The sequence below is a fragment of the Solanum tuberosum genome, unplaced genomic scaffold (genome assembly GCF_000226075.1).
Source record: "Solanum tuberosum cultivar DM 1-3 516 R44 unplaced genomic scaffold, SolTub_3.0 scf00192, whole genome shotgun sequence".
Classification (NCBI taxonomy): domain Eukaryota; kingdom Viridiplantae; phylum Streptophyta; class Magnoliopsida; order Solanales; family Solanaceae; genus Solanum; species Solanum tuberosum.
The window spans coordinates 486,828-514,325 of record NW_006239115.1 but is presented as its reverse complement, the minus strand read 5'-3'; the positions used below and the strand labels follow the sequence as shown (position 1 = coordinate 514,325).

General features: G+C 32.2%; 1 protein-coding gene across 1 annotated transcript; it reads left to right on the top strand.

Moving 5' to 3' along the window:
• Positions 1–912: 912 nt before the first annotated feature.
• LOC102583327 (7-deoxyloganetin glucosyltransferase-like) lies at positions 913–5,441 on the top strand. The gene is made up of 2 exons (XM_006355073.2): positions 913–1,448; positions 4,336–5,441. The coding sequence occupies exons 1-2, from the start codon at positions 917–919 to the stop codon at positions 5,280–5,282; spliced, it is 1,479 nt and encodes a 492-aa protein (XP_006355135.2). The 5' UTR covers positions 913–916; the 3' UTR covers positions 5,283–5,441.
• The last annotated feature ends 22,057 nt before the right edge of the window (positions 5,442–27,498 follow it).

The following is a 27,498-nucleotide window of genomic DNA, read 5'->3' as shown; positions in this document are numbered from 1 at the left end:
TTTAAATCATAAATTTTAAAAGTTTTCCTCTTAAATTTCATATTCAGTCAAACACTTACTTCACATGAATTGAGACGGAAGAAGTAGTATGATTTCGGGGAGAATAAGTTTTTTAGACCACTTACAATTTAGTTTGTCTTGCAACTTTTTTATAAAGTATTTTTGTTTTTACTCCGAAAAAACTATTTCTTTTATCCATTTTGTAAGCGGCCAAGAGATGGGAAGAAAAGAAGCATGGGACCAGGGTCGGCTCTATGCTTTTAAAATAAAACTTATATATGGCTTAGACCTCAAATTTTTATCAAGAATAAATTATATGTTAAATTCTTTATAGAAAAAAATTGATTATTTATGATAAAAAGTATAATTTTTTAAAAATATATTATTTTATCCGCTTTAACACAATTTTGTATTTTAAAAATATGAATCAATAGTGAAAAGTGTGGAACAAAGTGAATTACAAAAAAAAAGTTGTTTCTATTTAAATTTTAATTTCAAGCATTACAATAAGCATATTAAAGTGGAGTATATCAAGTCATCAACTTCTTGGATCAGATTCTATGGTTCTAACTCTTATCTTTATTTAATATTTATCAACTTGTTACTTGTAGAATTATGTTAACAATTCATATAATAGTTGTCTCATTGAAAATATATTTTTCAACGTTGATGAGTTGATAAAATCTTACCTAAAACTAACAATTGAAAAAAACAAAATATTAAATAATAATAATTTTCATCTAAATAGTATAAGAAAAATAAATTTTGAATAAATATGTATACCAAGTTTGTTAATATTTTAGGCGTCAAATTAAAATTTCGCTTTAGATCGTCAATTAGGTTGAGCGGCCCCTCCATGGAACCATATATAAAAGATGGTTAAGTAGAGTAATTGACTGAGGAAAGCAGAAATAGAATGAAATCATCAGGCCAAAATCAAATGCCTCATGCTGTTTGTATCCCATTCCCAGCTCAAGGCCATATAAACCCAATGCTAAATCTAGCAAAACTCCTTCACTACAAAGGCTTCCATATAACGTTTGTTCACACTGAATTCAACTACAAAAGAATATTATTAGAATCATCTGATCATGAATCCCTAAATTCTTCCTCAAGCTTCCGATTTGAAACCATCCCCGACGGATTAATATCATCGGATGCACTAGCGAGTACGACTCAAGATCTTACTGAACTATGTGTTTCGACTCAGAAAAACTTGAGTGCTCCTTTTCGCAGCTTGCTTGATAGGATTGATCAGTCCACTGATGATGAAAATATTCCTGCAGTAAGTTGTATTGTTTCGGATGGATTTATGTCCTTCACCATTGATGCTGCGGAACAACTCGGAATCCCTCATGTCTTGTTTTATACTCTTACTGCCATGACTGTGCTCTGTTTTTTCCAATACTATCCGCAAATAATTGAAAGACGGATTTCACCACCTAAAGGTAGTAAAACTCACATCTTTTATAATCCTTATTGTTTGGCAAAAGAAATAATTCTTATATTTTAAATTTTGTTGTAATTTCTTTCTAAATATTGTTGGTGTAATGTATCACAAATACAATAAATTACAGTTGAAATAAAATGAACAAAAATGTATAAACAAATCTTTAGGCTGAGGCACTGATATCTTGCTATCTTTAAGGAGATTCAAGCCCACTGCGGCTTAATCTACACCGATCCAGCAGTATATCTCTTGACTTGTCCCCTCCAGAATACAACATCCCAGCAACGTGTACAATTCAAGTAACTTCGGATTAGTTGAAGAGTCCAAAGCTCCACATAAGAACACCTTCCTTCGACATATAAATACTCTCTTTTATATTGTGAATATAGTTGAAGACTTAGAATATTTTTCTATGTCTCAACTCTCTCTTTCACTATTACACACTACAATATTACTTCACACTTTTCATCTTTTTGAGATACTTCACAAAGGAAGAAACACCACTATTTATAGGTGAAGAGGTCTTTCATATAATCAATAGGTAGAATGAGGGGTAGTAACGTGAGTCAATAAATGTGATAGATGTTACATGAGTTACAAGAAACTAATGGTCATATGAGTTACAAGAAACTAATGACCATGCGGGTTACAAGAACTAATGGACATATAAGTTACAAGAATCAATAGTCATCTTCTACCACAATTCATAACCACTAATTTATGCACTTAATATTTTATTTTAATAATAAAATGCATAATACACCAACAAATATTTATGATAAAAGTAGTATGACATTTTTTATAAATTTATATCTATTTATTTTAACCCTTTTTAAATAGAAAAAACCAAGCAATATTATTTTGTCTGCTAATACTTATATTATTTTATTTTTTTAAAACTCATTTGTACTCTCTTTCTTAAACTCTATGAATTATGAAAGGTTTAAGTAATTGAAAGAGTTGATTTGGTCCTTGTGGGGTCAAACCCAATAGAAGATGAATTAATGTGCAGATTTGGTAGGAAAATAATTTTTTATTCGTATAAAATAAATGGTCAAGATAATATCTTTGTAGGTGAAATTTATATTGACATTTTTGACACATAGTGAGGTAATGGATGACATCAATAGGAAGAATTCATTCATATAAATAAGTAACTCTTAACTCATTTTCAAGACAACCTCTCACTTGCCTTCTCATCTCCTAGGCATTTGATCTTCTTTCTCTCTTGTAATATTTCACTTGTACTCTTTGCAGAGTGAATTTTTTTTGGGTACAGTTATTCTTTGGTGGACGTAGGATCATTCTAACCCAAACCACGTTAAATATTGTTGTTCTTCCTTGTTCTTTATTTTCACGTTTCCGCTAACAGTAATACTCTATCAAAAGAAGAGTCAATAATCAAATGGCGTTGAGCAAAATTGAATCGTAATTTTTTTTTCTTGAATCAAATCCTTTCATTTTAACTAAAATATTTTATTTTAAAATTTTCAATTTATTGCTTATATAATTATGTTAATACTCCCTCTGATTCCTAATTACTTGTTCAATTTTCCTTTTTTACTTGTCCATTTTGATAAATCAAGAATGAACAATTTTTTTACCTATTATATCATCAATTAATTAATTTTGAAAAAGATAGAAATTCTTAAAAATCTGAAATTTTTAATTCATCCCTTCATAATAAATAGGAGTAAAATGATAAACTCTCTATGTTAATCATTATTCTTTTAATAGGTATGTCAATTCAAAAATGGACAAATAATTAATGACGGGGGAGAGTAGTTCATGTAATAATTGTTTCAGAGGAAGAACCTTTTTCAACATTAAAATTGATAAAACCTTACATAAAATTAACAATTGAGAAAAAATATATTTGAAAAATCAATCAAAAAATTATTAAGAGATCATAATTTTGCACCCAAAAAAAAGTTTAAAAAATGAATTTCAAATAATATGTATACAAAATTTGTTTAGGTTTTAGCCTCTAATTCAAAATTTTGTGTTAGGCCTTCAATTATGTTGAGCCGTCCCTTGAGTGCTTTATTATTTAAGTGACTTAGAGTCTGTTTGATATTGTTGTTAAAAGTTGCTTATTTTTAGAAGTACTTTTTTTAAAATAGCGTTTTAAAAAAACAATTTTGAAAAATAATAATTTGTGCTTGACTAATTCATTGAAAAGTATTTTTCGTAAGCAAATTGTGTTTGACTTATCTTTTCTAAAAGTATTTTTGAGAGTTAAATTACGAAAAATGACAAGTATCCATGTAATTTTAATACTAAGATTATCTTATAGAGAGAAACTATTTTAAATATCTATTATAAAAATATTTTAATTCAATTTTTTTAAATTAAATTAAAATGTACATATTCAAATTTACAATCAATATTATACCTTTTCTTTTCTTGGAGCACTGAAATCTTTAATTGTTATTTTTTTTTCTTTTTTCTAATCTTGCAAAATATTATTGTTATTTTTTTTTTCTAATTCTGCAAAAGAAAAACATAAAATATATAATATATAAACATAGAATATAATAAAAAAGTCTATTATATAAATATAAAAAATAAAATTCTAAAATAAAACTTAACCAAATTTATGAGATATGCTAATTAATTAATAAGGGATGTATTGGTAAATATTTATATATCGAAATGATATTATAGTCTTCAAAAAAATATTTTTTTGCTTGTACTGTTATAAAGGAGCAGAAATTTTTATTACTGATTTGCCAAACACATAATATTTTCAAATTTTTTTTTTTTTTTTTTTCAAAATAAGTGTTTTTGGCCTTTTAATAACAATGCCAAACGAACAGTTAATAATGTATAAACGGTTTAATAGATATTTGATCTTTCTCCTTATTGTATCTTGGAATTAGCAGATGACAGTTATCTCAGAAGAGAGTTTATGGAGCAAACCATTGATTGGATTCCTGGAATAGGCAGTATCCGTTTAGGAGACATACCAACATCCATTTGGGCTACAAATTCCTATGACCCAATTCTTAATTTTATCATCGACCAATGCTCATCAACCATAGTTAACAGATCTTCAGCTGTATTAATACACACATTTGATGCCTTAGAACCCCAAGCTTTAACATCACTTTCATCCATATTTAATCGGATCTACACTATCGGACCTCTTTCTCTCCTTGCCAAACAAATCTCTCCAGATACCGGTATCGAAAAATTGAGGTCTAATTTATGGAGAAATGACTCCGATTGCATTGAATGGCTCGATTCCCGAGATCCAGCATCGGTGATTTATGTTAACTTTGGTAGCACAACGGTGATGACGAGTAGACAATTTGAAGAATTTGGTTGGGGACTTGCTAATAGCATGAAGAATTTCTTGTGGATAGTTCGACCCGATCTTGTTATCAGTGATGATGTGGTTCCTCTCCCTCTCCCGCCCGAATATCTTTTTCAAGTTAAAGATAGGGGTAAGATAGTAACTTGGTGTGACCAAGTTTTAGTGTTGGAACACCCTGCTATTGGGGGTTTCTTGACTCATTGTGGATGGAACTCGATTTTTGAAAGCTTGTCTTTCGGGGTGCCAATGCTTTGTTGGCCGTTTTTTGGGGATCAACAGACGAATCGCATGTGTTGTTGCAAGAAGTGGGGAGTTGGTATTGGGATAGAGGAAGATGTGAAGAGGGAAGAAATTGAGAGGATTGTGAAGGAGGTCATGGAGGGTGAAAAGGGAAAAGAGATAAAAAGAAAAGCAATGGAGTGGAAACAGGAAATTCAAAAGGTTGTTAATCCGAATGGTGGATCTTCATACTTGAACTTGGACAAGCTGATTGAAGAAGTGCTTTTGTGCTGATTCTACATCGGGGTGCGAAAATCTTAATAGCTCAGTGAACTTTGACCTTGTTGGGATGATTTAACTCTCTATATTGTAATCCCACTTCCTATTTCCCCTACCAAAAAAAAACTCCTGGAATCTCTTTAATTTCTTTTTGTATTTTCTCTATATATTTTAGATTTGTTTGATAAAATGGGAAATAGCCTGAAATACCTCTTAACTATATGAATTAGTGTAAAATTACTCTTTATCTACCTATTGGACCTAAAATGCCCCAACATCAACCTTTTGACTCTTTTTGCCCTTATATTTAATGGTCTAAATGATAACCCAATTAACAAATTCATTAATGACGTGTCACTATCCTAACAATTAATTAAACTAATTAAAAAGATCACAAAATGCCCACCCACTCCATCCAAAAGCTCCACTTTGATGCCATGAAAAAAGTTGGTATGTGGGACCGAACCCCGTCCCGCATCCGCTCCGCCCAGTTGCGATCTCTATATGTATGTTGTTGCAAGTGAAGTGAAATGCAAAAGAGAAGAACAGACAGTATCAGGCTTGAACCACCAGTTCCCTTCATTCATATTTCATGATCCTTTAAGACAGTTAATATTATGTTATAAGCTATACTTCTATTATGGAACTTTCTGTTGGAACTCCAGCACGAACATTACAGGTTGTGATTGCACTATTTTACAGTTACTACAAAAGAATTTGTGTACATGCACGGAGGAAGGAGGGTTGCATGCAGTATGCATAAATTATAAGGGAGTATCTCAGAGGATGTTTTCTGAGAGTCAGGTACCGCAAGTATCTGCAGCTATATCACCTCAAAGCTATACATATCCTCGAATCTTTTTCGTGTCATAACTCTTCCATTCGTTTACTCCTACAACGTGCATAAAATTGAGGTTAGTATGTCAATTTTGACTTCACCGTATATCTATATCTTGTAAGTAGTTAGTTATTTCACATACCTGTGGTGGACTTAATGTGGGAGAGGTTGCACCTCTACTGCTTCTACGATCACCTCAGAGACTCTAGATTCTGATTTCTCATTTGAATAACTAATAGTAAACAAAAGAACAAATGAAGTCAGAATATGGTGCACTTCTTGTAGTTCCATCTGTTTTATTCTAACAACAACAAATTAACAGCAATATACCCAGTGTAACTCCACAGGTGGGATCTGGAGAGGGTAAGATGTACGCAGACCTTACTCCTACCTCATGGAGGTAGAGAGACTGTTTCTGATAGACCCTCGACTTTTCTTTTTTTTAGAATAGGTAATTGTATCTGCATTATTCAGTCATTAAAGTTTGAAATAACGTAGGGAACTACAGATAGGTCCTACTGATTGGACAAACAAAACAAATGCAAGCAGTAATATCCCTGTTCGAAAAGACTAAATCGGAGTGACTGATTGGGTGTAACCTAAGAGCTACCTGTCCCTAAATAGTCATGGACAACATCTTGTTGAAGAATAAGAAACCTTTGGGAGTTCACATATGTACCAAAAGAGTAAAGGCGATGGACCGTCATCAATTTCCTTAAAAAAGATTAACTACCTCCAAAGAATACAGTATTGAATTATACATGCCAACATGCTTATAGTATTTCCGAAACTCAGTTCTTGAATACCATGCACCAAAAAAGTAAAAAATTGTCGTTGAATTTGGGATGCTTACGTTGAGAGTATTGTCACCCAAATGAGTTCTACACATTTGTTACTCCCAAAATACATGCAAGTGGGCGTGGTCGCACAAGTAGTATAGATTATTCAAGAAACGAGTTATCGTTCCCAAGGGACTTATGATCAACTTATATTCACTCAATTCTACAACTAAAAGTAACCAAGTAACCTTTTTAAGAGTTGTTGATTTAGTTAAGTATCTACTAATAATTATGCACTAAATGAAAGTAACTAATTGTGAACAACTTTGATATAATATGGTTCAAGCAAGTTTAAAAACAATTCCAGGGCTGCAGCATACATTGAATATCATGCATCATATCATTGGCTTAGAATTCACTTCAGTTGTCAAATTACTGGTTTATAGGGTTGATAGTATGGCCCGGGTGGTTCGCCTCTCGCCGCCTACCCCAGTTAGCCATCTAACTACATCATTGAGCGTGGATAAATAAACTAACTAGCGAGCATGTATATTTCATCCTATTTCATAACCAAGCAAAGTGTTCGTCTGGGCGTCACTCCTGAACACTAATCACCTCAATTTAATGGGTGGACCGAGCTCTCTATATCCCCTGGTCTATCTAATCCCTCCTCGTTCGATTTTAAGATTAGACACTAGATTTATTTTATGGTGATCAAGCACAAAATACTAAAACAGGAATATAGAAGTAACTTATAATGACAACCAAGAATTAATTCGAAAACCTTAAATAATCAACATTGAATCCGTAGCTACAGCCCCATAACAAGGGCTTTATCTACTAATCTCTAAGAAAATAAGAAGAAGAAGAAGAAGAAGAAAAGAACCCTAAAAAGTATTGACGGCTTTCTCTTCAAAAGTGTCTCTTCCTTACTCTATATTGGTCTCCCTAATAATTATTTCTATGAACTATTTATAAATGTAGTAAACCCTAAAAAAAATAATTGAGTTCAAAGCAAATTAGGAATTCAAAACCGAAACCAAAAGGAATTGAAATTTCTCCCGTGCGTAAAACACTGTAGCCGCCATGTTGGGTTCCTGCTGCCGTTATTGGCTGCCACGTGGCAGCAGCAGCAGTAATCTTCAATTTCACTATTGCTGCACCTTTTCCTTATACATTATTATATTGAATTTATTTCATTAAGTTGCCTGTTTGATTTCCTTCTTCAACCTTCCATCTTTAATTCGTTTTAGCTTCAAACTTCTTTAACTTTATGTCAATGTACTCCTACAAATAAAATATACTATTTACCACAATCCATAAAATTAATGCTCAAAAAGGACAAATATAAATAATAAATGTGAGGCAAATAATGATTAAAATATATATTTTTTGCCTCACATCAACATTCAACCTAAAGAAGCCTTTGTTCAACTGGGATTACACCATATGTAATAAGATGAGCAAATGACCACAGCTTAACCAGCCTGAAAAATGAACCAGATAAAGAGAATCCGTGTTAAAAGGGCATGTGTTGCTACTAATCCACACTGAACCTCAAACATTATGTTGCATGATAGAAGCATGCATGCAAAAAACGACGAATATGAAGGATATAAACTGCAGGATACTATCATTCAATCACTTTTCCGATCTGCTCACCAAATGTCAATTTATCAACAGAACATAGGTTTAATTTGGACAAGTAAAGTATTATGGAGATTCAATGAACACCCTGACTTAAAAATCTTCTTTGAAAATGCAGAGTAATGTTCAACTTTATGGACCAGATCAGAGAAAGAACGCCACAAAACTGAAGAGAAAATGAACATGAGCAGCATATTAGCAACTATGGCTAAGGTAAATAACATTGATAAATTCATCATATCATCGTCATATCAATTATCATATATCATATATCCAGAGGCGAATCTAGGATTTTTCAAACATGGGTGCACCCAGAAAAATGTATTAAGTGGGAATTGATCCGAACATGGATGCATCAAGAAAAATGTATTAAGTGATAATTGATTCTTCATCCTCAAGGTCAAAAGCTCAACATTTAACCATGTGGACCAGATAGACTTCTTATAGCACGGGTGCCAGAATATAATAATATACAAATTTTAGAAAATATATACATAAAATATCTAGTTTTACGAAGAGACCACGGGTTCCGGTGCCCTATTTTTTACCTTTAGATTCGCCACTGCATATATCATATATCATATATTATACTAAAAGTAAGAAGAATTTTAAGCAAAAGTTAGATTACAATTTTACCCCTTTATTAAATATAAATGTTATAAATTATTTAATAAATTAAATATTAGATAGTAAATCATCATATTAGTACATGAATCAACCACCATAAAGACTCTTGAATGTGGATTCACTGTATTGATTTTTATATTGTTGGACTAAATTCATGAATTTTTCATTTTGTTCATCTTCCAAATATATATATAATAATAATAAAACTGAAAATAGAAAAAGGTGATGTGACACCTCTCTATGGTCAGTATTAATATTTATTTATTTTGTCATTTTTTTTTTTGCATTTTCCCTTCATTTCCTCTACATAATCAATCAGTTAAATGGATTAAAAAAAAATCTCATAAAGTATATATTCATTGAAATAAAACCCACATAACATAGTAATAACTGGAACCTGTCATAAAGTCTAAATAGTCTCATTATTATTATACAACTAGTAAACTTAGCCGCGCTACGCGCGGTGAGAAAAAGTTTTGAAATTCTTTTCAATCTTCAAATACAAACAAATAAGTGAAAAATTCTAACACTAAGATTTATAATTGTAACTTGATTCATCAGATATTGATTTTATCCAAAAAAAAAAAAAACGCCCTTAAATTAGCACTATCTAATACCTTTTAAAAAAAAAATTATGTTAGAGTTATAATAATTAAAAATTTCCGACTTTATTATCCATTTAAATATGTTCATTTTTATAAAGTTATGACATTGTAATAAGAATAAAATAATAAATTTATCAGAAAAAGGGACGAAGATATATATTTGATAGTAGATGAATAAAATAAGGATTTAGACATTTTCATAAGGATTAACTTAAAGTTTTCTTCCACTAAAATCATGTTATTTTCCAATGTAAATGTGTTATATGTAGAACTAACATCTAAATTAGCATAAAAATAGTAGATCTATGAAGAAAGAAAAGGATAATTGCATAGACCTTCCCTCAAATTTGACTTAATGATATTTTTTTTCTTTTTTCTTTTTCATTAAAGAGACTTAATAACGCTTACCACTTAAAATTTATGATATTAAGACTTTTTGACATATTAAAAATAAAATAAATAAATAAATAAATAAAGGAAAAATGGTTTAAAAAGGGACAAAGGGATAAATATGAATGGAGGAAATTTTATACTAATTAAATTGATGAATAAAAGAAAAATTAAGGTCACAACACATTTAAAGTTCAAATAAAAGAGGTTTAATATATTACCACAATTCATTTTTGACTCCCACTCTTGATCCTTTTTCATTTGGGTCAATAAAAGCAAATTGTTAAATTGTAATAGCCTAAAAATGAGAGGCTCTTTCTTGATTCTTATAAAAAAAAAACGTTGTTTCATCTTTTAAAAGTTAAGCAGTTAGAATTTTCTCCCCTTTTTTATTGTTGTTTAAGGTGAATTTTTCATTTTCAATTTAGTACAATATTACCATGTGAGTAAATTTATTGTTTGTAGATACTAATTACATTATGCAAACTAATGGGATTTGCTGATGGGGTTAGCTTCTTGAAAGATGAAGAGATGTGAGTTACAAATGAGAAATCAAGGAAAATGCCAAAAAGAGGACAAAAAAAGTAAACTGTCATTGAATGCCATAGAGAGGTGCCTCTTCCGAAGAGGCTCTTCACATGATTGAAAAATATTTATAAGGTCATTTTGTGAATTTAGATTACTATAATTCATTCTTCTTTTTATCCTATTGAAAAAGAAAAGAAAAATATTTATACACGTCATGCATTTGAACTCAATTCATACATTAATTCCAACATTTTTATTATTAACAAATGATTCAAAGGAAAGTATGTCCATTTGAAATGTAAAATTGAAATAAAATGGTATAAATATCATTTTTTTAGGAACTTCTATGAAAATCCATAGCCACTAATTTTGGGTGCACATGAGATACACCCACTTCTATAAATTTTATAATATAAAAATTGTATTGTCCTAATTTTTGTGACTTTCCCATCTTCACATTTAAAAAATCAAAAGTAGAAAGATATTTAAAGGAAAAATCATCTATTTATATCATAATTATTTATGTTAATTGTTTAGACACAAGTATTGTGATAAAGCTAAATGAGATACAATCTTAGATTCGTCTAATTTTGAAATAAATAATTATTTCTTTTCTACTTTCCTCTTCTTTAGCTTTCTAAATGAAATGATCCTTATAACGATTCTCATTCTTTCTTTTATTTTTATCTTAATTAAATACAGTATCAATTCATGGCTTCATGTTACTATATAATATGTTTATTGTTTTAGTGTTTGCTATCGAAAAATACTCAACATTTTACTCTACAATTAGGAATCAGAAATTCACATATGCAATAAGAAAATATCTACATAAGCTAATCAAACTCAATGAAATAATGGATTTTATTATTTAATTTAGCAAATGAACACTTATTGTCATCTCAAAATTTTATAGGTGACGAAAATAACAATCAAAATTATGTTTTTTATATCACTTTGATATGAATTGAGATTTGAAGCAAAAGAGGAATTATTCAACCAATATTGCATCATAAATATCTCCAAATGTATTAACCGTGAGAAGTGAAACAATACCAAAACAACAAAGAACTATCATTATAAGTAAAATGACACAAAACTAATTAGTTCAAGAAGATAGACAACTAATCAATCACATATGAAACACAATCTATTTCAAAAGAAAACTATAGTCATACTTAAGATTTATAGGAAATAATTCAAATCACCATTAGATTTATTCAAATTAAACAAAAATAGAAGTGGTTTCCACTATATATTCTTGGATCGGGGTGTACCAATAATTGCATAAAAATTTCTTCCTATACTTCTAAAATCCTTACGGTGGCTAAGAGTAGTACGGATTGAAGATTTTAAGGTTGTGGGTGTTCTGGACACAGCAGGTGCAGTATACAACTTGAAATAGCTATAAATAACCACTGCACCAATCAACTACTTGTTGCTTGGAAGCTCACTATTTAATTTTATACCATTCGTTCAAATTTCTATATAAATATATATAAGTCGATATGAAATTAATGGAAGCTTGAGCACCTCGAAAGCTTCAATGTAGGTCTGCCCCTGGCTAAGAGAGATAAATTAGTCTTGCTAACCTTCAATTTATAACTTTATACCATAAAATTCTTACCTCTAAAATTGAAAAATTGAGAAGTTGTAAGGTTATAGGAGTATCAATATTATTTTTTCCTCATTCTTTTTATTTATTTATCATGGAGGTACAATTAACACCTTAATTTTAAAATGTTAAACATTTAACATGGTTAAGGAATAATTAAGGGAGTTAGATGAGCAAAGTAAAATCATACATGTCGATCCAGAATACAAACAAAATAAAAATTTATTGAATGAATCTTACAAGATATTAGTATTAAATAGTACAATAAAAAATACACACCAAGGCACAACATCTATGAATTAACAATAACATACCCCCCACATAAACTTAAAAAGATGAATAGGAAGATATATAAAGGGCAAACAGTAGAGTATCAAAAGACAGAAATTTCCCAATTAATTTTCATTATAGTTATCAGTGATTAATACCAAAAGTTAATACACATTACGTGAAGAGAAAATCGTGGGGAGAAAACGCTCTAACTTACTATTATGAAGAAAATTAATGCATTAGTAAATATTATTGTCATGGGCTGCATCAGAGGGTCACTTGGGCTTTAATGTAAAGATGTACGTGGATTGGCGGTTAGTCAGTTACCAAGGAATATTCAATTTGTTAATTAAATTAGTTAGTAAATAGATTATGTAGAGAAATGAAGAAGAAATGTCAAAAAAAAAGGGGAGAAAAAAAGAAAAAATGTACAATTGGAGCCATAGAGAGGTGCCACATCACCTTCTCTATGTTTCTCCTTTATTATATATATAGATATAGATTTTTTTCATATTCCTTATTGAAAGCCACTAAAAATAGTTACTACTAATTATTTTGTTTAGTGGTACTTATTTCACATCATTATATATTTTTTAATGTAGAAATTGATATATGGAGAGGTTAACATACATTATTTCATGGATTATTCCCAAAAAAGAAGGTATGAAATTATAATAGAGTTTCATAATTATCATTCTGTTTATATTCATAACCTCTAATAATTAGTTTAAAAATTAAAGACACCTTTTAATATTCTTATAGTTTTTCCTATATAAAATCATAAATTTTGTATCATGAAACTTATTCCTTTCATTCTAGACTTACAATTGGAACTAGTGTCCTAAATGCTATCAAGAATAATGTTGATCCGACCACACAAGTAGTATATAAGTAGGAGCCAGACACTTAACTTTGAGCAATCGAACAGATTCAACTATGTTTTCGTAGTTGTTGGTGAAAATACATATGTTGAGGTGTACAACGATAGCTTAAACCTCACAATACCTGATCCAGGTCCTAGCTTTATACTGACAGTGAAATGTGTTGTAGTCATCATTTTTGGATGTCCTGTTGTGATCAAGTCATACATTGAGAAAATGGATGAAGTTGTGTCTGGTTGGAAGGCCAAGGTATTGCTGATGTTTTGATGACTATGGATTAACTGGTAAATTCGTGCGTACTTGGTTCAAGAGAGTCAATCAGTTTTCAATGAACGTTGACGATCCACACTATGATCCTTTGTTCCCCTTTGGGTTCGGTTTCACAACTCAGGCTGTGAAAGGAGAAAACATGATTCAAATGAAGAAATTTTTGTTCAAGAAAATGTTCATAATATATGGTTTTGAGAGCTCCTGGTGGACCAGCAAGCAAAAGATATAAAATTATCATAAAAGCAAGTATCTGACTATTTTCTTGTCCATTTTGTTGTAAATATATGAGTTTCATATATATAATATAGCTATCCAATATGTTTCTTTTGAAAAAAAAAAGGTAATAATATTTGTTATATTTATAGTAGTATTATGTTTTAGTTTGACTTGAAAATCAAGGCTCTTGAATCGTTATTTTGACAAGTGGAAAGACCCTAAATGAAAATTTTTACAATAAATTATAATATTATATTTTTGCATTTTCGGTGTCTTTTAGTCTCTTCCACGTCATGTTCTTCATCTAAAAAATTCAAATTCTCTTATTAACTTTTCCTGCATCTTCATAATTTATAATTAAAATGATTTTTAATGTGTATTAATTTTGAATAATTATACAACTAATTAATTTTTGTGCCGCTTCATTCATTTTTTTTTTTTTGTGTAATGTGTATTAATCTCTTAAAAATTATACTACTATTAATTGTTGTGCCTCTTCATATTCCATTTTTTCGTTTATTCCTTGTTTTTTTTCCTCTCATGTTTTACATTTAATTAGCCTAAATGGTGTGTCAAATAAAATAAAAAATCTATATCATTATTATGCTATAACACAATTGTTTTACCCTCTTTATTTTTGGACAAAAACATTCTTACCAAGTTTGTATCTTTTGTCGTGAGTGCTTGACAATCTTCATTTTGTTTTATTATCCTTTTAATTATTTTTTTATGCTTATCTAAATATCATTCTTTACGTATTTTTGTTAATCATCATTTTCTCTTCTCAGTGAAACAATAATGAGATGAATTCTCCGTTTCTTTCCTTTAAATGTTAGAACTTTTGAACATTTTTATAATCATTATATGATATTATTCTAAATATTCATTCTTTTTTCGTTTCTAAATTGATATGTTCTTGCTTTCAAATTATTTTGATTTGTAGATGAGCCAGATTTGATTTGGAAAACTAACGAAGAAGTCAACCTATGTTTTTGGGATGTTCAGAAGTTGGTATATCATTAGGTTCTTATAGTCAAGTTTAAGCATTGTTTGGATACTCACTTTCTTTATTTTGTAGTAATGATCTAGACCTATGCATTTTATAATTAATTTAAATAGTTCTATAGTTATAATTTTATTTACTTTTATTTTATAAATTTTGTATGATTTTCTGGATATTTGTATTAATAAGGTTTCCAGTTGATACAAAATGAAAGGTTTTACATGTATGCAGTATGAGAATTGGACTATATGTTTGCACCAGATGATTTAGTTATTCTATTTAATAATCATACAATTTGGTATTTAAATCTTTTTTATTTTATTTTATATCATGTGCAATTTATTTTGTCAAGTCGGTATTTTAATTTGATATTATATTTTACACGTCAAGTTATTCAAATAATCTAAATTTGAGAGTAGAAGTAGAAGTTGTAATTATAGTCTCATAATTTAGTTTAGAGTACAACAGATTGCCACATATGATGCAAATTGGGAAAATAAATTTTTTCAATCAAATTATACTTTTGGGTTCATATATGTGTACTAATCACTGATCACACATACACAATTTGATAGGGTCTAAAACATATTTTTTTGAGGAAGAATTTGCGTGCAAATTATTATTAAAGTAGATAAATATAAAAAGTTGTGTGGAATGTTTTACAAAAAAAATATATCTTAAAGAAACATTGTATCCTTAACATCATAGAGTAACATATATGCATGTGTAATATAAAGTAACTATTACAAATAGTATCTCAGCTACCTTAATTAATATTTCAACTCTATAGTTATTAAATTTATTTTGAATTCAAGTGTTAGGTGATCAAAATATAAGATTAATGTTCTCATCCTCGAGAGCTGGTATTTTTGATATATTTTAATTTATTTATTTTTATAACATATCAGTTGAAATTGTATAGAAGATTTTGATACTAACTAATAGATACGTGCACCACACGTATCCAGAGCTACTAGATATGAAAACCAAGAAACAATAATGTTAAGAACCACTGCTTGATGCGAAATAAGTTCAATTATATAAAGGTGATTTTGTAATTGAAGCAACAAGTGAGAGCAAAAAATCTTCTTACGGTTAACATCGGCAAGAACGTAGCCTTCAATTCACTGAAAATAGCAAGAGGAGATTCAAGACGTAAAATTCCCAAAAATGTGAAGTGTTGTTCCAAATTGCTAACCAAACAGTTAGATCAAAGGCAACCTTGATAGGAACCACCCACCAATCTTTGAAAGGAAACAATGCCTAATACGAATCAGAGTGTGTTGCTTAGTCCAGAACAATTAAAACCTATGATTGTGCAGATAAGAGAGTGAATCTAACTAAGCCTGATCTCAACATACGTGCACGATCGATTTTAAAAAGAAGCACTGGAAAAAGTATAGGGAAAACCAATCAATGCCTGTGTTGAAAAACAAATTCAAATGATTCATGACATTTGCAGAAATTTCTATTCAATCCCCACTAACCTGTGCAATCCAATCCCCAACAGATTACACAACTTCACCGATAACCATTTTAGCCAAAACTGGATTTCTTTTAAGGGCTTCCTCATATGAAACCTAGTGTTGCTGAGGTGCATATCTCAATTGCTTCAGAAATTAATTCCACAAGAAACAAATATGTTTCAATATGGTGAACCCAAGTAAAAGAATATATAACTATAAGAAATGAAAGGATACAAGGAAAAAAACAAAATTGTCACTACAAGTATTATAAGTATACGTTGTTCCTTGTAGATCTATCAAAAGATCAAACTATTTTAAGAAAAAAAGTGTTTGAAATCAAGAAAGAACAATTAGGATATAACAATTTGAATCAACAGTTCTATATACTGAATGAAATGATATATGCAATCATCACATGTGAGCAACGAAGACCAACACAAATTAGACTGTATAGAACTGTCAGATTCTCCGATTAGACCAAAATCAGATACAAATAAACATCATAAACCATCCTATACACATGTAAATAACTGCGACATGATATTCATGACTAAGTTGCAAATGATTTAAACCACAGAAGACTGGATGACTTTAAGAAAGTGTGTGTGTTTCCACCTAAATGGAAGGTACTTGGATACTCAAGGGATACATATCAAACATATCTTTTTAGCGTAGGCTAGAAAGGTTTCTCCTTTATCCTTTTTCATTGCCTCTTAATGCTTGTAGCTGTTATGAACCAAGTCCAGCCCAATGTAGATACTAATGTCATACAAGTTGTTATTGGGCTGACAAGAGTTATTGGGCTGAGAACGAGTAATAGGGCCATATTAATTTGGGATCTGGGTCGAGTAATGGGCATGAAACGTGTTGGAATGTATGCGTCCACCAGTGATCACGGGACCAGGTCCCTCGACAGAATAATAGTGCAGAAAATAAATAACATAATGTAAAACAGGAACAAGAGTTTTACGTAGAAACCTCCTCACTCAAGCGAGTAAAACCACGACGTGTCACACAGGACTTTCAAACTGTTTTCATTAATCTTCTCAAGCAAAAGCGAAACACATGCAGTTTACACCACAACAATGAGATTAACCTCCTAGTCTCTCACTATGTAATACAACTATTACTTAACGAATCTAACAAAATGCCTGCATTGCCCAATATACTAACCCTCAACGATTAATATAGACTTTTATAGTATGACACAAAGTTACCCCTAACTATGTTCTTACAAAGATTCACACAAGTTTTGGAACGTTTCTAACACAAGTGAAACAAATCCTACAAGTTAAGCACAAATACAAACAATCAAGAACAACAACAGGTATGGAAAGCACTCATTCAGTTGATCAGGTCCTTGTTGTATGTGTTCTTGTGCTTGAGTTCTTCCTTGAAAATGGCCTTCTCTTTTTAGCTTATGAGTTTTTGTTTGCGAAATCTTGAGTTTGTGTTTTGTGGAAGAGACTATATAAAAAAGCCACAAACTCCTTGGGACCGCCCATTTGGCTGAGAGCCTGCTTCTCTGGAAAGACGTGCACCTACCACATCAAAGGTGGTAGCTTTTCTGACAGTTGTCTTTTCGTCCTTTCACATATGCAGTCTTGCAGGGACCAGGTCCCTTGCAAACTTTTCTTAGTGAGTTCTTGAGAAGACTTGCTGGCTCTCACTCCTTTTGAATGAATGATTTAATTTGTTGTTTGTCATGTTGATTAAATCAACCATAAAGAGTTATTGATCGTTGGACAAACAACCTCGTCCATTCTGATTGGTGTAGTACGATAATGCCTCACCAACCTCTGATTGGACAACTTTACAGTTGTTTACCATTATAAATTTGGACAAGAGAACTCTGCCAGAGACTGGGTCCTTGCATTTGTGATCCACAGAAACAGACAGTCTCGTCCGCTCTTTCTATTGGTGAAGTACACTGCACTTTTCACCTACCACCTGACATGACAACTTTACAGTTGTACCCCATTTGAATCTGGACGAAAGCACTCTGTCAGGGACCCTGTATTTGTGAGGATCATCAAAGCACCTAGAATATAACAAAACGTTCCATCAAAAAGGGTAGTGATATGTGATTTAGGGATTATGCAAATTGTTGAGAAAAATGTCTAGTCCTCTCATCCCCTTTATTTGAGTCTATGCTTCTCATCTCCCTTCTAGTTATCTTCTACAATAGTTTTTTTTTGTTAGTTCCATTTTCCGTTGTAACTTCGAGTTTAGTGATTATAATATTTGAATGTTTCTATTGTGAAATTGGAGTTGTTACATTGGTGCTTTCATTGATATGTCTACCATGGTGGACACTTCTCTCATCTCCCTTAATGAATCTATTTGTGCATTCCGAGAACGGTTTGATTTCCACCATTCATCCCATGTTCTGCCCCATTTAACTCCTCGTCGTATACCAGATTCAGTTTTGCTTCCGCGATTTAGTGGTGATAATCCGGCGGTCTGGGTTCTTCAGGAATATAAGTATTTCGCATTCCACAACATTTTATTAGAGCATAAACTGTCATTCGCTTCATTTTGTTTTGATGGTGATGCTTTAGAATGGTATCGATGGTTATTTCGCAACAAACAACTCGCTGGTTGGGATCATTTTTTGGACAAAGTGTTGATTCGTTTTTGCTCTCATACTAGAGACACATATAGCGAGTTTGTACCCATTCCCAAGCAACATGAGACAGTGGATAATTATATTACTAACTCATACTCGCCTCAATACTTGAATGAACACTCAGACCGCAACAAACCAAGCCTAGCACACACATTGTTCAAGGAGATGTTGGATGGGAAACTAATTGCTTTAGAGATGAAACTTTGGTGTTACCAGAGAACCAGGTATCCCATCTTTCTGAATAGGGCAATATCTCGGTTTCACTAGAAATTTCGTATGATCTCTTTGCTGAAAACTCTGAGGTAGATCACATGTTCGATAAAATTTCGGAGAAGTGTAATAAAGTAGATTCCTTGGACAATACCTCTGTTGGAAGTAATATATTGATACTTTTGATGATATGGGCGGTAGACCGATTTATTCAGTACCTCGTATGTATGATCAAATGGTGTCGGATCCAAATATATCTAATAACCCTACTAAAGATGAAGCACTTGGATTTCCAAACAAACCCCTCTCTGAATTGTCTCAGTATGATAATGATCAATCAAGTCGAGAAGGGGGACAAAATATTCGTACAATATCCTATGAAACACCTCCACCACAAGAGCACCCCACTAATTTGTTGTTTTCTGCTTTCGGTGCACACAATGATCATTCCATGAACACATTCTTCATGCGCGAAGTTGTTGATGATGCTAAGCTCATGGAAGCAATCACCGCTGCAAAGTATAGAAATATGGTAGTTGTTGGGGAAGAGTACAACGATTGTGAGCTTCTTGATGACTTGGGATTGTTTGCAATGGACGAGGGAACTATCAAATATTTCAGCATTAGTGCAACAAGCTTATTCGACAACAATCTTCGGTCGTCTTCTATCATTGGTTGTGGCCACAAGGTCGCAAGATCGTTAATTGTAGATCCCAATTTTAGTTGGACTGTTATTTTTAAGGAATTTGTATTGAAGGGACGTAGATGAAACAATGGATAACACATCTCCTTTCTTTACTAGTATTTATTTGCTTGTAGATGATATTCCTACATCTGGTTCTACCATTGGCTAGAATGCTAGATTGGCATGGTTGACGATTGGAATGGTTGTTCATTCAGTACACTGACACAAATCGCAGGATAGCAAACTAGTGCACAATGGGAAAAACTCTGAAATGTTAGAGTTAATGGCAGATTCTGAGTCCGAGCACAATAACATCCATAAAGACTTTTATATTCTTACTTATATACTTGCACCGAATGCTTCGAACAACAATTTACATTTACTTGATGTACATACATGCCCGGTGCTAGCGCTCAACAACTCTAAAGGTGGAGGTCAATTTGGAGGAGAACTTCTTCGTACATTTCGTCATCTTCTTAACAAATATAAAGTTTTTAATTTGGGAGACGAAGCTCCTGATAGTGTTTTACGTAGATTGTATTTGAATATAGAAAGGCTTAAGGGTAATGGTGGCCGATTTTTTGCCGAAATTGAAAAGAGAATGATAATTATTGTTGCAAGTGAAGATGGCACAATTGGTTGGCTTCTCGGAGTTATATGTGATCTCACACTATCTCAGCAACCTCCAATTGCAACAGTACCTTTGGAAATTGGAAAAGAAAACTTGTTTCTAGAAAATTGGTTTTCGATAACTGATGTGGTGGGATTACATCTTAATTTCAATCTTAATAGTGGAATATGTTACAGAGACATCTGCCACTTTAGATGTGTTATGATTCTGGTTAAGGTTGGACAAGTTATTACAGAGGAAATAGGAGTAATGCCAATTTCCTTACTATCTTAGAAGACAGTATAGACTTGCACTTTGCATCAGATCATTTTCTTTGGCTTTTGTTGCTGGATGGAGTAGTTTTGTCCAACTTTACACTTGAGACATTGCAACAAGTGGAAATTGCTACTATTCAGATAATTGAGAAAGTTGTGGATAGATTTCATGACTTGAACCTTGAGGACAATGTTCTTAATTGGGATGGGGGTATTGTTATGAACCAAGTCCAACCCAATGTCGATACTAATGTCATACAAGTTGTTATTGGGCTGACAAGAGTTATTGGGCTGAGAACGAGCAATAGGGCCAGGTTAATTTGGGACCCGGGTTGAGTAGTGGGCATGAAACGTTCCATCAAAAAGGGTAGTGATATGTGATTTAGGGATTATGCAAATTGTTGAGAAAAATGTCTAGTCCTCTCATCTCCTTTCTTAGAGTATATGCTTGTCATCTCCCTTTTAGTTATCTTGTACAATAGTTTTCTTTGTTAGTTCCATTTTCCGTTGTAACTTCGATTTTAGTGATTATAATATTTGAATGTTTTTATTGCGAAATTGGAGTTGTTACAGTAGCCTACTGGTCAATAGAGTGGGTTGAGAACCACGAGGTTTGAGGTTCAAATCAAGACGAAAACACTGGTTGATTTCTTCTCATCTGTCTTGGTGGTCAGAGTTACCTAGTAACTTTTAATTAGCTGGTAAGGGTGGTAGTTATCCATGTGTAATTAGTAGAGGTGCACAAAAGAAAGTCCGGACATCACAGTTATCAAAACAAACAAAAAACTGAGTTTTTAAGAGGATTAATCATTTGGAACCGAATGAAACCAAAGTTTATAATAGTGTTTTTCCTTGTCGGTCTGCAATTCCACTGAAGTATGTAATTTTTGGACTATCTCTTAAGTTTATAGCTTCTTTGTCTCAATTTATTTGGTTGGTGGTGGAATTTATGCAGTTTTGATGATTGATAAAGAAAGACGAAACACGTCAGTCAATATGGTCCAAAGGTGCACTGTCATGAGCAGTTAAATTCGAGAAAGCTTTTAGAATGAACAAAGACAAAAGTGCATAAATAAAGGAATGTATAATGTTAATTTCGTGAGAAAATTCAAGGAAATAAACATCTGATGAATTGAAGAGAAAGAATCAATGAGTTTGATTTGAAGAAGGGGTTTTAAAGAGGCAAGAAGTTTTAATTGAAGAAGGAGTCTTACTTAAAGTAGAACTCTTCAAGTTACTGCTGAATTGAAGTGTTGGAGTTTAACTACAATACAAAAGAAGAATGTAATTTGAAGAAGGAGTCTAAAGAAGCAAGGAGTTTGAATTGAATAATGAGTCTTACTTGAAGTAGAACTCTAAGTCAAGAGAGTTCAAGTCAATGAGGAGTTTGAAGTAAACAATAATTCTATGAAGAATTGTGCTTAAATAAAGGCGAAGTCGTCCAGAATACTTGTGCACTTACAGAGCAAAAAGAGCAATTGAGAAATTGACTTCGCAAGTGCTACCAGCGAACTGAAGGAACACATCGAAGAACCTAATCCTTCTACAGAGTTTATGTGTTAGGAGTTTTTCTTTGTGATTGAGTCTTGATGTAATCTTAGTTCAGTGAGTTATAAACTGAATTAGAAGTGTTGTCTTCAGGTTGTGATAACTCGAAGAGTTGGGAACACATACCTTGGGAGGTTTGTGTTGAAGGTTAGGAATTAGAGTTAGTTCCTAGGATTACAAGAGTTCTAATCTAAATCCATAACTTGAAGTTAAAGTAGGTTGCAAAGTTTGTAATCTATCTTTTGTGGAGGCTCAGTGATTTAGTGAAGTTGTAGTTAAATCTTGTAGGGGTACAAGTCGTGGTTTTTTACACCTTTTGAGCCGGATGTTTTCCACGTAAAAATATTGTGTTTTTACTTACTGTTCTTACTGCTTTGTTGGAACACGTTGGCAACATGTTTCACAGTTAGGTGAAAAGTTAAAATCAGTAAATTACTAGGTCGTGTAGACTTTCAATTGGTATCAGAGAAGATTTTCTTGTCAAAAGTTTAACCACTTAAGAATAGATCGAGATGAATTCTGCACCTCCACTCGGATATTGTGAAGGACAAGATATGAACAAGTCTCCGTTATTCAATGGCCAGTACTACTCATGGTGGAAAGTTATGATGGAAACTTTTATTTAGGCTGAGGATTATGAACTTTAGAATATAGTTATTGATGGACCAAAATACCCAACTAAGAAGGAAGCTGAAAATAATGACGTACAAAAGGAAAAGAGTGAATGCGAGGAGGCTGACTTCAAGATTCTTGAAAAGAATGCCAAAGCTAAGTTTATTCTTATTTGTGGCCTTGGACTAGATGAGTATCGCTGAATATCTAGTTGCATAACTGCAAAACAAATTTGGGATACTCTCATGGACGCACATGAAGAAATATGATCAAAACATACTGATGATGGATAGGTAGATGAGATCGCTTTCATGGCTATTGGAGATTCAGACGTGGAAGAAGAAGAAGCAAAATCTGAGGTAAGTATCCTTGACTTTAAAGAAAAAATGCATATTTTCTCTAAAAGAGAACTAATTAGCATGATAAGTAGCTTATTTCATGATTTTGAAGAATTAACCTGTGAAAGAGATCAATTATTTAAAGATTTTGCAGATCAAAAATTTGAGTGCATGGATCACAAAAACTGCAAGACTGTAATTGAAGAAGAAAATTGTTCTCTAACGAAACAGGTTAATAAACTTGAGTCATCAAAGTTGAATTTGAAATCTGAATTTCTTAAGTTGTCCATTATTGAAAAAGGGAAGATAAATGATACTGGGAAGAAATTAGAACATGATTTAAAAGAATGCAAAATTGATTTTTTCTGTGAAAAAGATAAGGTGAAAAAATTGAACCTAGAAATTTCCAGGTTAAAAATGGATCTTGAAAAGTCTAATAGATGGACGAATTCCTCTAGAATTGTTAAGAAATTGAGTGATAGGGTGCACAATGATAAGGCTGTTATAGGATTCCATAAAGAAAATACTATCTTTGAAGATTTGTGCTATATTTGTGGTAAAATTGGTCATCCAACTACTGAGTGTCCAGTTGCTAATGATTTTAGAAAAAGAAATACTAAATTCGCAAATGGTAACATATTTATACATGTTGGCAGAAACAGGTCCACTAACCAGTAGCCTAGATGGGCGAGAAGAAATCTGATTCACCCTTTTGATCATAATAAAGGACCCAAGCTTGTCTAGGTTCCTAAGACTAACCCTTAAGCTATTTTGCAGGTGAAGCTGAAAGGAAGCAAGTGATTTAATTCATAGTTATTGCTTGCTTAAGAGACATCAATGAAGTAAAATAAAAGTTCCTTTCGCTCACTTCTCAAAAAGGGGGAATGTGTCATTTAAAAAAAAAAGGAAGAAAAAAGTGGAGCTAATGCATGTGTAAGGGGGAAGCAAAAAAAATGAGAATTAAAGTGAAACTGATGAAAGTGCATTGGAACACGTTGTACCACATGTTTCATTTGTTGAACAGACGAAGGGCATATTCATAGGGGGGACAATGAATCTTGAAACTAATTTATCCACAAAAGTATGTGGTTGCTGGATGACGTTGCTCTTTGTCAAACAACAATTGATGGATTGTAACACTAAGTAGGGAGTATTATGAAAAGAATAAGTTAGACTTGGGGATGATTAAGATTGCATGAACTTCCCTCAATGATTGGATAGAATAATTGTTCTCCTTAATTTTATGAGCTAAAATGTTATTCAATTCAGTCTTACACATTTATTTGTGTGTCCCAATTCCAGATCCTTGACTTGTTTTAACCTAATTTTGTATTAGATTGTGCAGAGAAATGGTGAAAACAAGCAACAATGATCACAAAATTGCTCTTATCATGTATGTTATTTATTGATGGAGGTTAATATTGTATAAAGTGAAACAGTTGAGCACTCAAGTTTCATGTATTAATTGTTCTAATACAGAATAAAATAATCGGCAAAGCTCAAGAGTCTTATTCTTCCAAATTGTTCTCTCTCACTTAGCCCTCTTGATTATTTTTTTTCAAGTTTAAATAAGATATTCACCAAAGTACATCTTTTGATATTTGTGATGATGTCCTCTTCAAATTGCTCTTAACTTGGTACATATATAATTCTCATTTGAGGAGGGAAATCTAGTTCCTTATTTTCAGTTCATGAGGAAGAACCAACTCCAGAAACACATTTTTTTTCTAATATTCCACCTTGAATTCCCATCTAGAAATCATAAGTGTCAAGAGGATGCCATTATTAAAGAAGATCTTAGAGTTAGCATGAAAAAAATGACATGATTCCCATAGTGATTTTTGAGGAATACTCAATTTCAATCTAGGCATGGACTTTTCAAATGAAGAAAAAAGAAAAAAGAAAAAAAGAGGTTATTCAATAGATGAACCATGTTGATCTACATGCCTCGTGAGGAAAATTGATACTCCAAAGAAAGTTGAAGTAATATTTTCACTGATAAAATTGTTGAATTGGAGGCTACTCATGCAGCTTATGAGAAGAAAAAAATGTCATACGGATAAGAATTTAAGCTCTACAGGCTATTCTTCATGAAGAAAGGGATGAAAATACTGAAATTATTCGTTGGTTGACACAATTATTGCCACTTTTCCATTCTTCTCTTCACTTTTCAATGTTAGTGTCTCTAGCTTTATTCTATTCCTGTCCAGTGTTTGCTTTTTGATTAGTGCTCAATAGTTTTTGCTTCATTCGGTATGACTTCGATCTTATATAGTACATTATCTGACAGTTTAATGGAATGATTATCTATTGCTTTAATTATTCTTGTTCTTGCTCTCTATAATACATTATTATGTTGCATATTGAAGTCGTTATCTGATTGTTTTGGTGATAGCCAGTGGCCATGAATAGTTTAACTAATCAATCTAGCTCATATATTATAGGATTTACATAGCTTTTCAATGATGCCAAAAGGGGGAAGGTAAGAGTTGTGCAGTGTTTATAACCCATTGACTAACTTGTTTCATGTTAGTATTTCATGCTTCAGTGTCTACAGATAAAATTGTTTGAATGCACAAAGAAAAGAGGTTTGTCATCATCAAAAAGGGGGAATTTGTTGGGATTTATGCAGTTTTGATGATTGACAACGAAAGACGAAACACGTCAGTCATTATGGTCCAAAGGTGCATTGTCACGAGCAGTTAAATTCGAGAAAGCTTTTAGAATGAACAAAGACAAGAGTGCATAAATAAAGGAATGGATAATGTTAATTTCATGAGAAAATCCAAGGAAATAAACATCCGATGAATTGAAGAGAAAGAATCAATGAGTTTGATTTGAAGAAGGAGTTTAAAGAGGCAAGGAGATTTAATTGAAGAAGGAGTCTTACTTTAAGTAGAACTCTTCAAGTTACTGCTGAATTGAAGTGTTGGAGTTTGACTACAATACAAAAGAATCGATCAATGTAATATGAAGAAGGAGTCTAAAGAAGCAAGGAGTTTGAATTGAATAATGAGTGTTACTTGAAGTAGAACTCTAAGTCAAGAGAGTTCAAGTCAATGAGGAATTTGAAGTAAAATATAACTCTATGAAGAATTGTGCTTAAATAGAGGCGAAGTCGTCCAGAATACTTGTGCACTTACAGAGCAAAAAGAGAAATTGAAAAATTGACTTCGCAAGTGCTACCAGCGAACTGAAAGAACACATAGAAGGAACACATTGAAGAACCTAATCCTTCTACAGAGTTTATGTGTTAGGAGTTTTTCTTTGTGATTGAGTCTTGATGTAATCTTAGTTCAGTGAGTTATAAACTGAATTAGAAGTGTTGTCTTCAGGTTGTGATAACTCGAAGAGTTGGGAACACATACCTTGGGAGGTTTGTGTTGAAGGTTAGGAATTAGAGTTAGTTCCTAGGATTACAAGAGTTCTAATCTAAATCCATAACTTGAAGTTAAAGTAGGTTGCAAAGTTTGTAATCTATCTTTTGTGGAGGCTCAGTGATTTAGTGAAGTTGGAGTTAAATCTTGTAGGGGTACAGGTCGTGGTTTTTTACACCTTTTGAGCCTGGTGTTTTCCACATAAAAATATTGTGTTTTTACTTACTGTCCTTACTGTTTTGTTGGAACACGTTAGGCAACATGTTTCACACTTAGGCGAAAAGTTAAAATCAGTAAATTACTAGGTCGTGCAGACTATCAGTTGGAATCCATTATTTTTCCTATTGCCATACAATCCTTACACCTCGTCGGATCTAGACCAAAGTTATGATGATAACCAAACTCCGTTGGTCTGTACCATTCCCATTGAAGAAGAAGCAGATGAAGTTTCATTTCAGTTCTGCATGCTTCTTCTTCAATGAGAATGATTTGAATCACTGGTGTTTGGTTATCATCCTAATTAAAGTCTACATTCAACGAGTTGTAAAGACAATATTGCAATAGGAGAAACAAGGGACTACAACCAAATAAATTGATACAGAGAACCTATAAACCTAAGAGATGGGCCAAAAATACCATACTTCGGAGGAATTGTAGACCGGCAAGGATAAACCACCTCAAGCACTCTCTTTTCCTTGTGATCCTGATCCCCTGCTCCTTAACTTTCTTCACCAGCAACCAAATGCCAATTATCGTTCAAATTAAACTGCCAATAACAACATTAAATGGGCCACTACGACAATTGTGTAGAA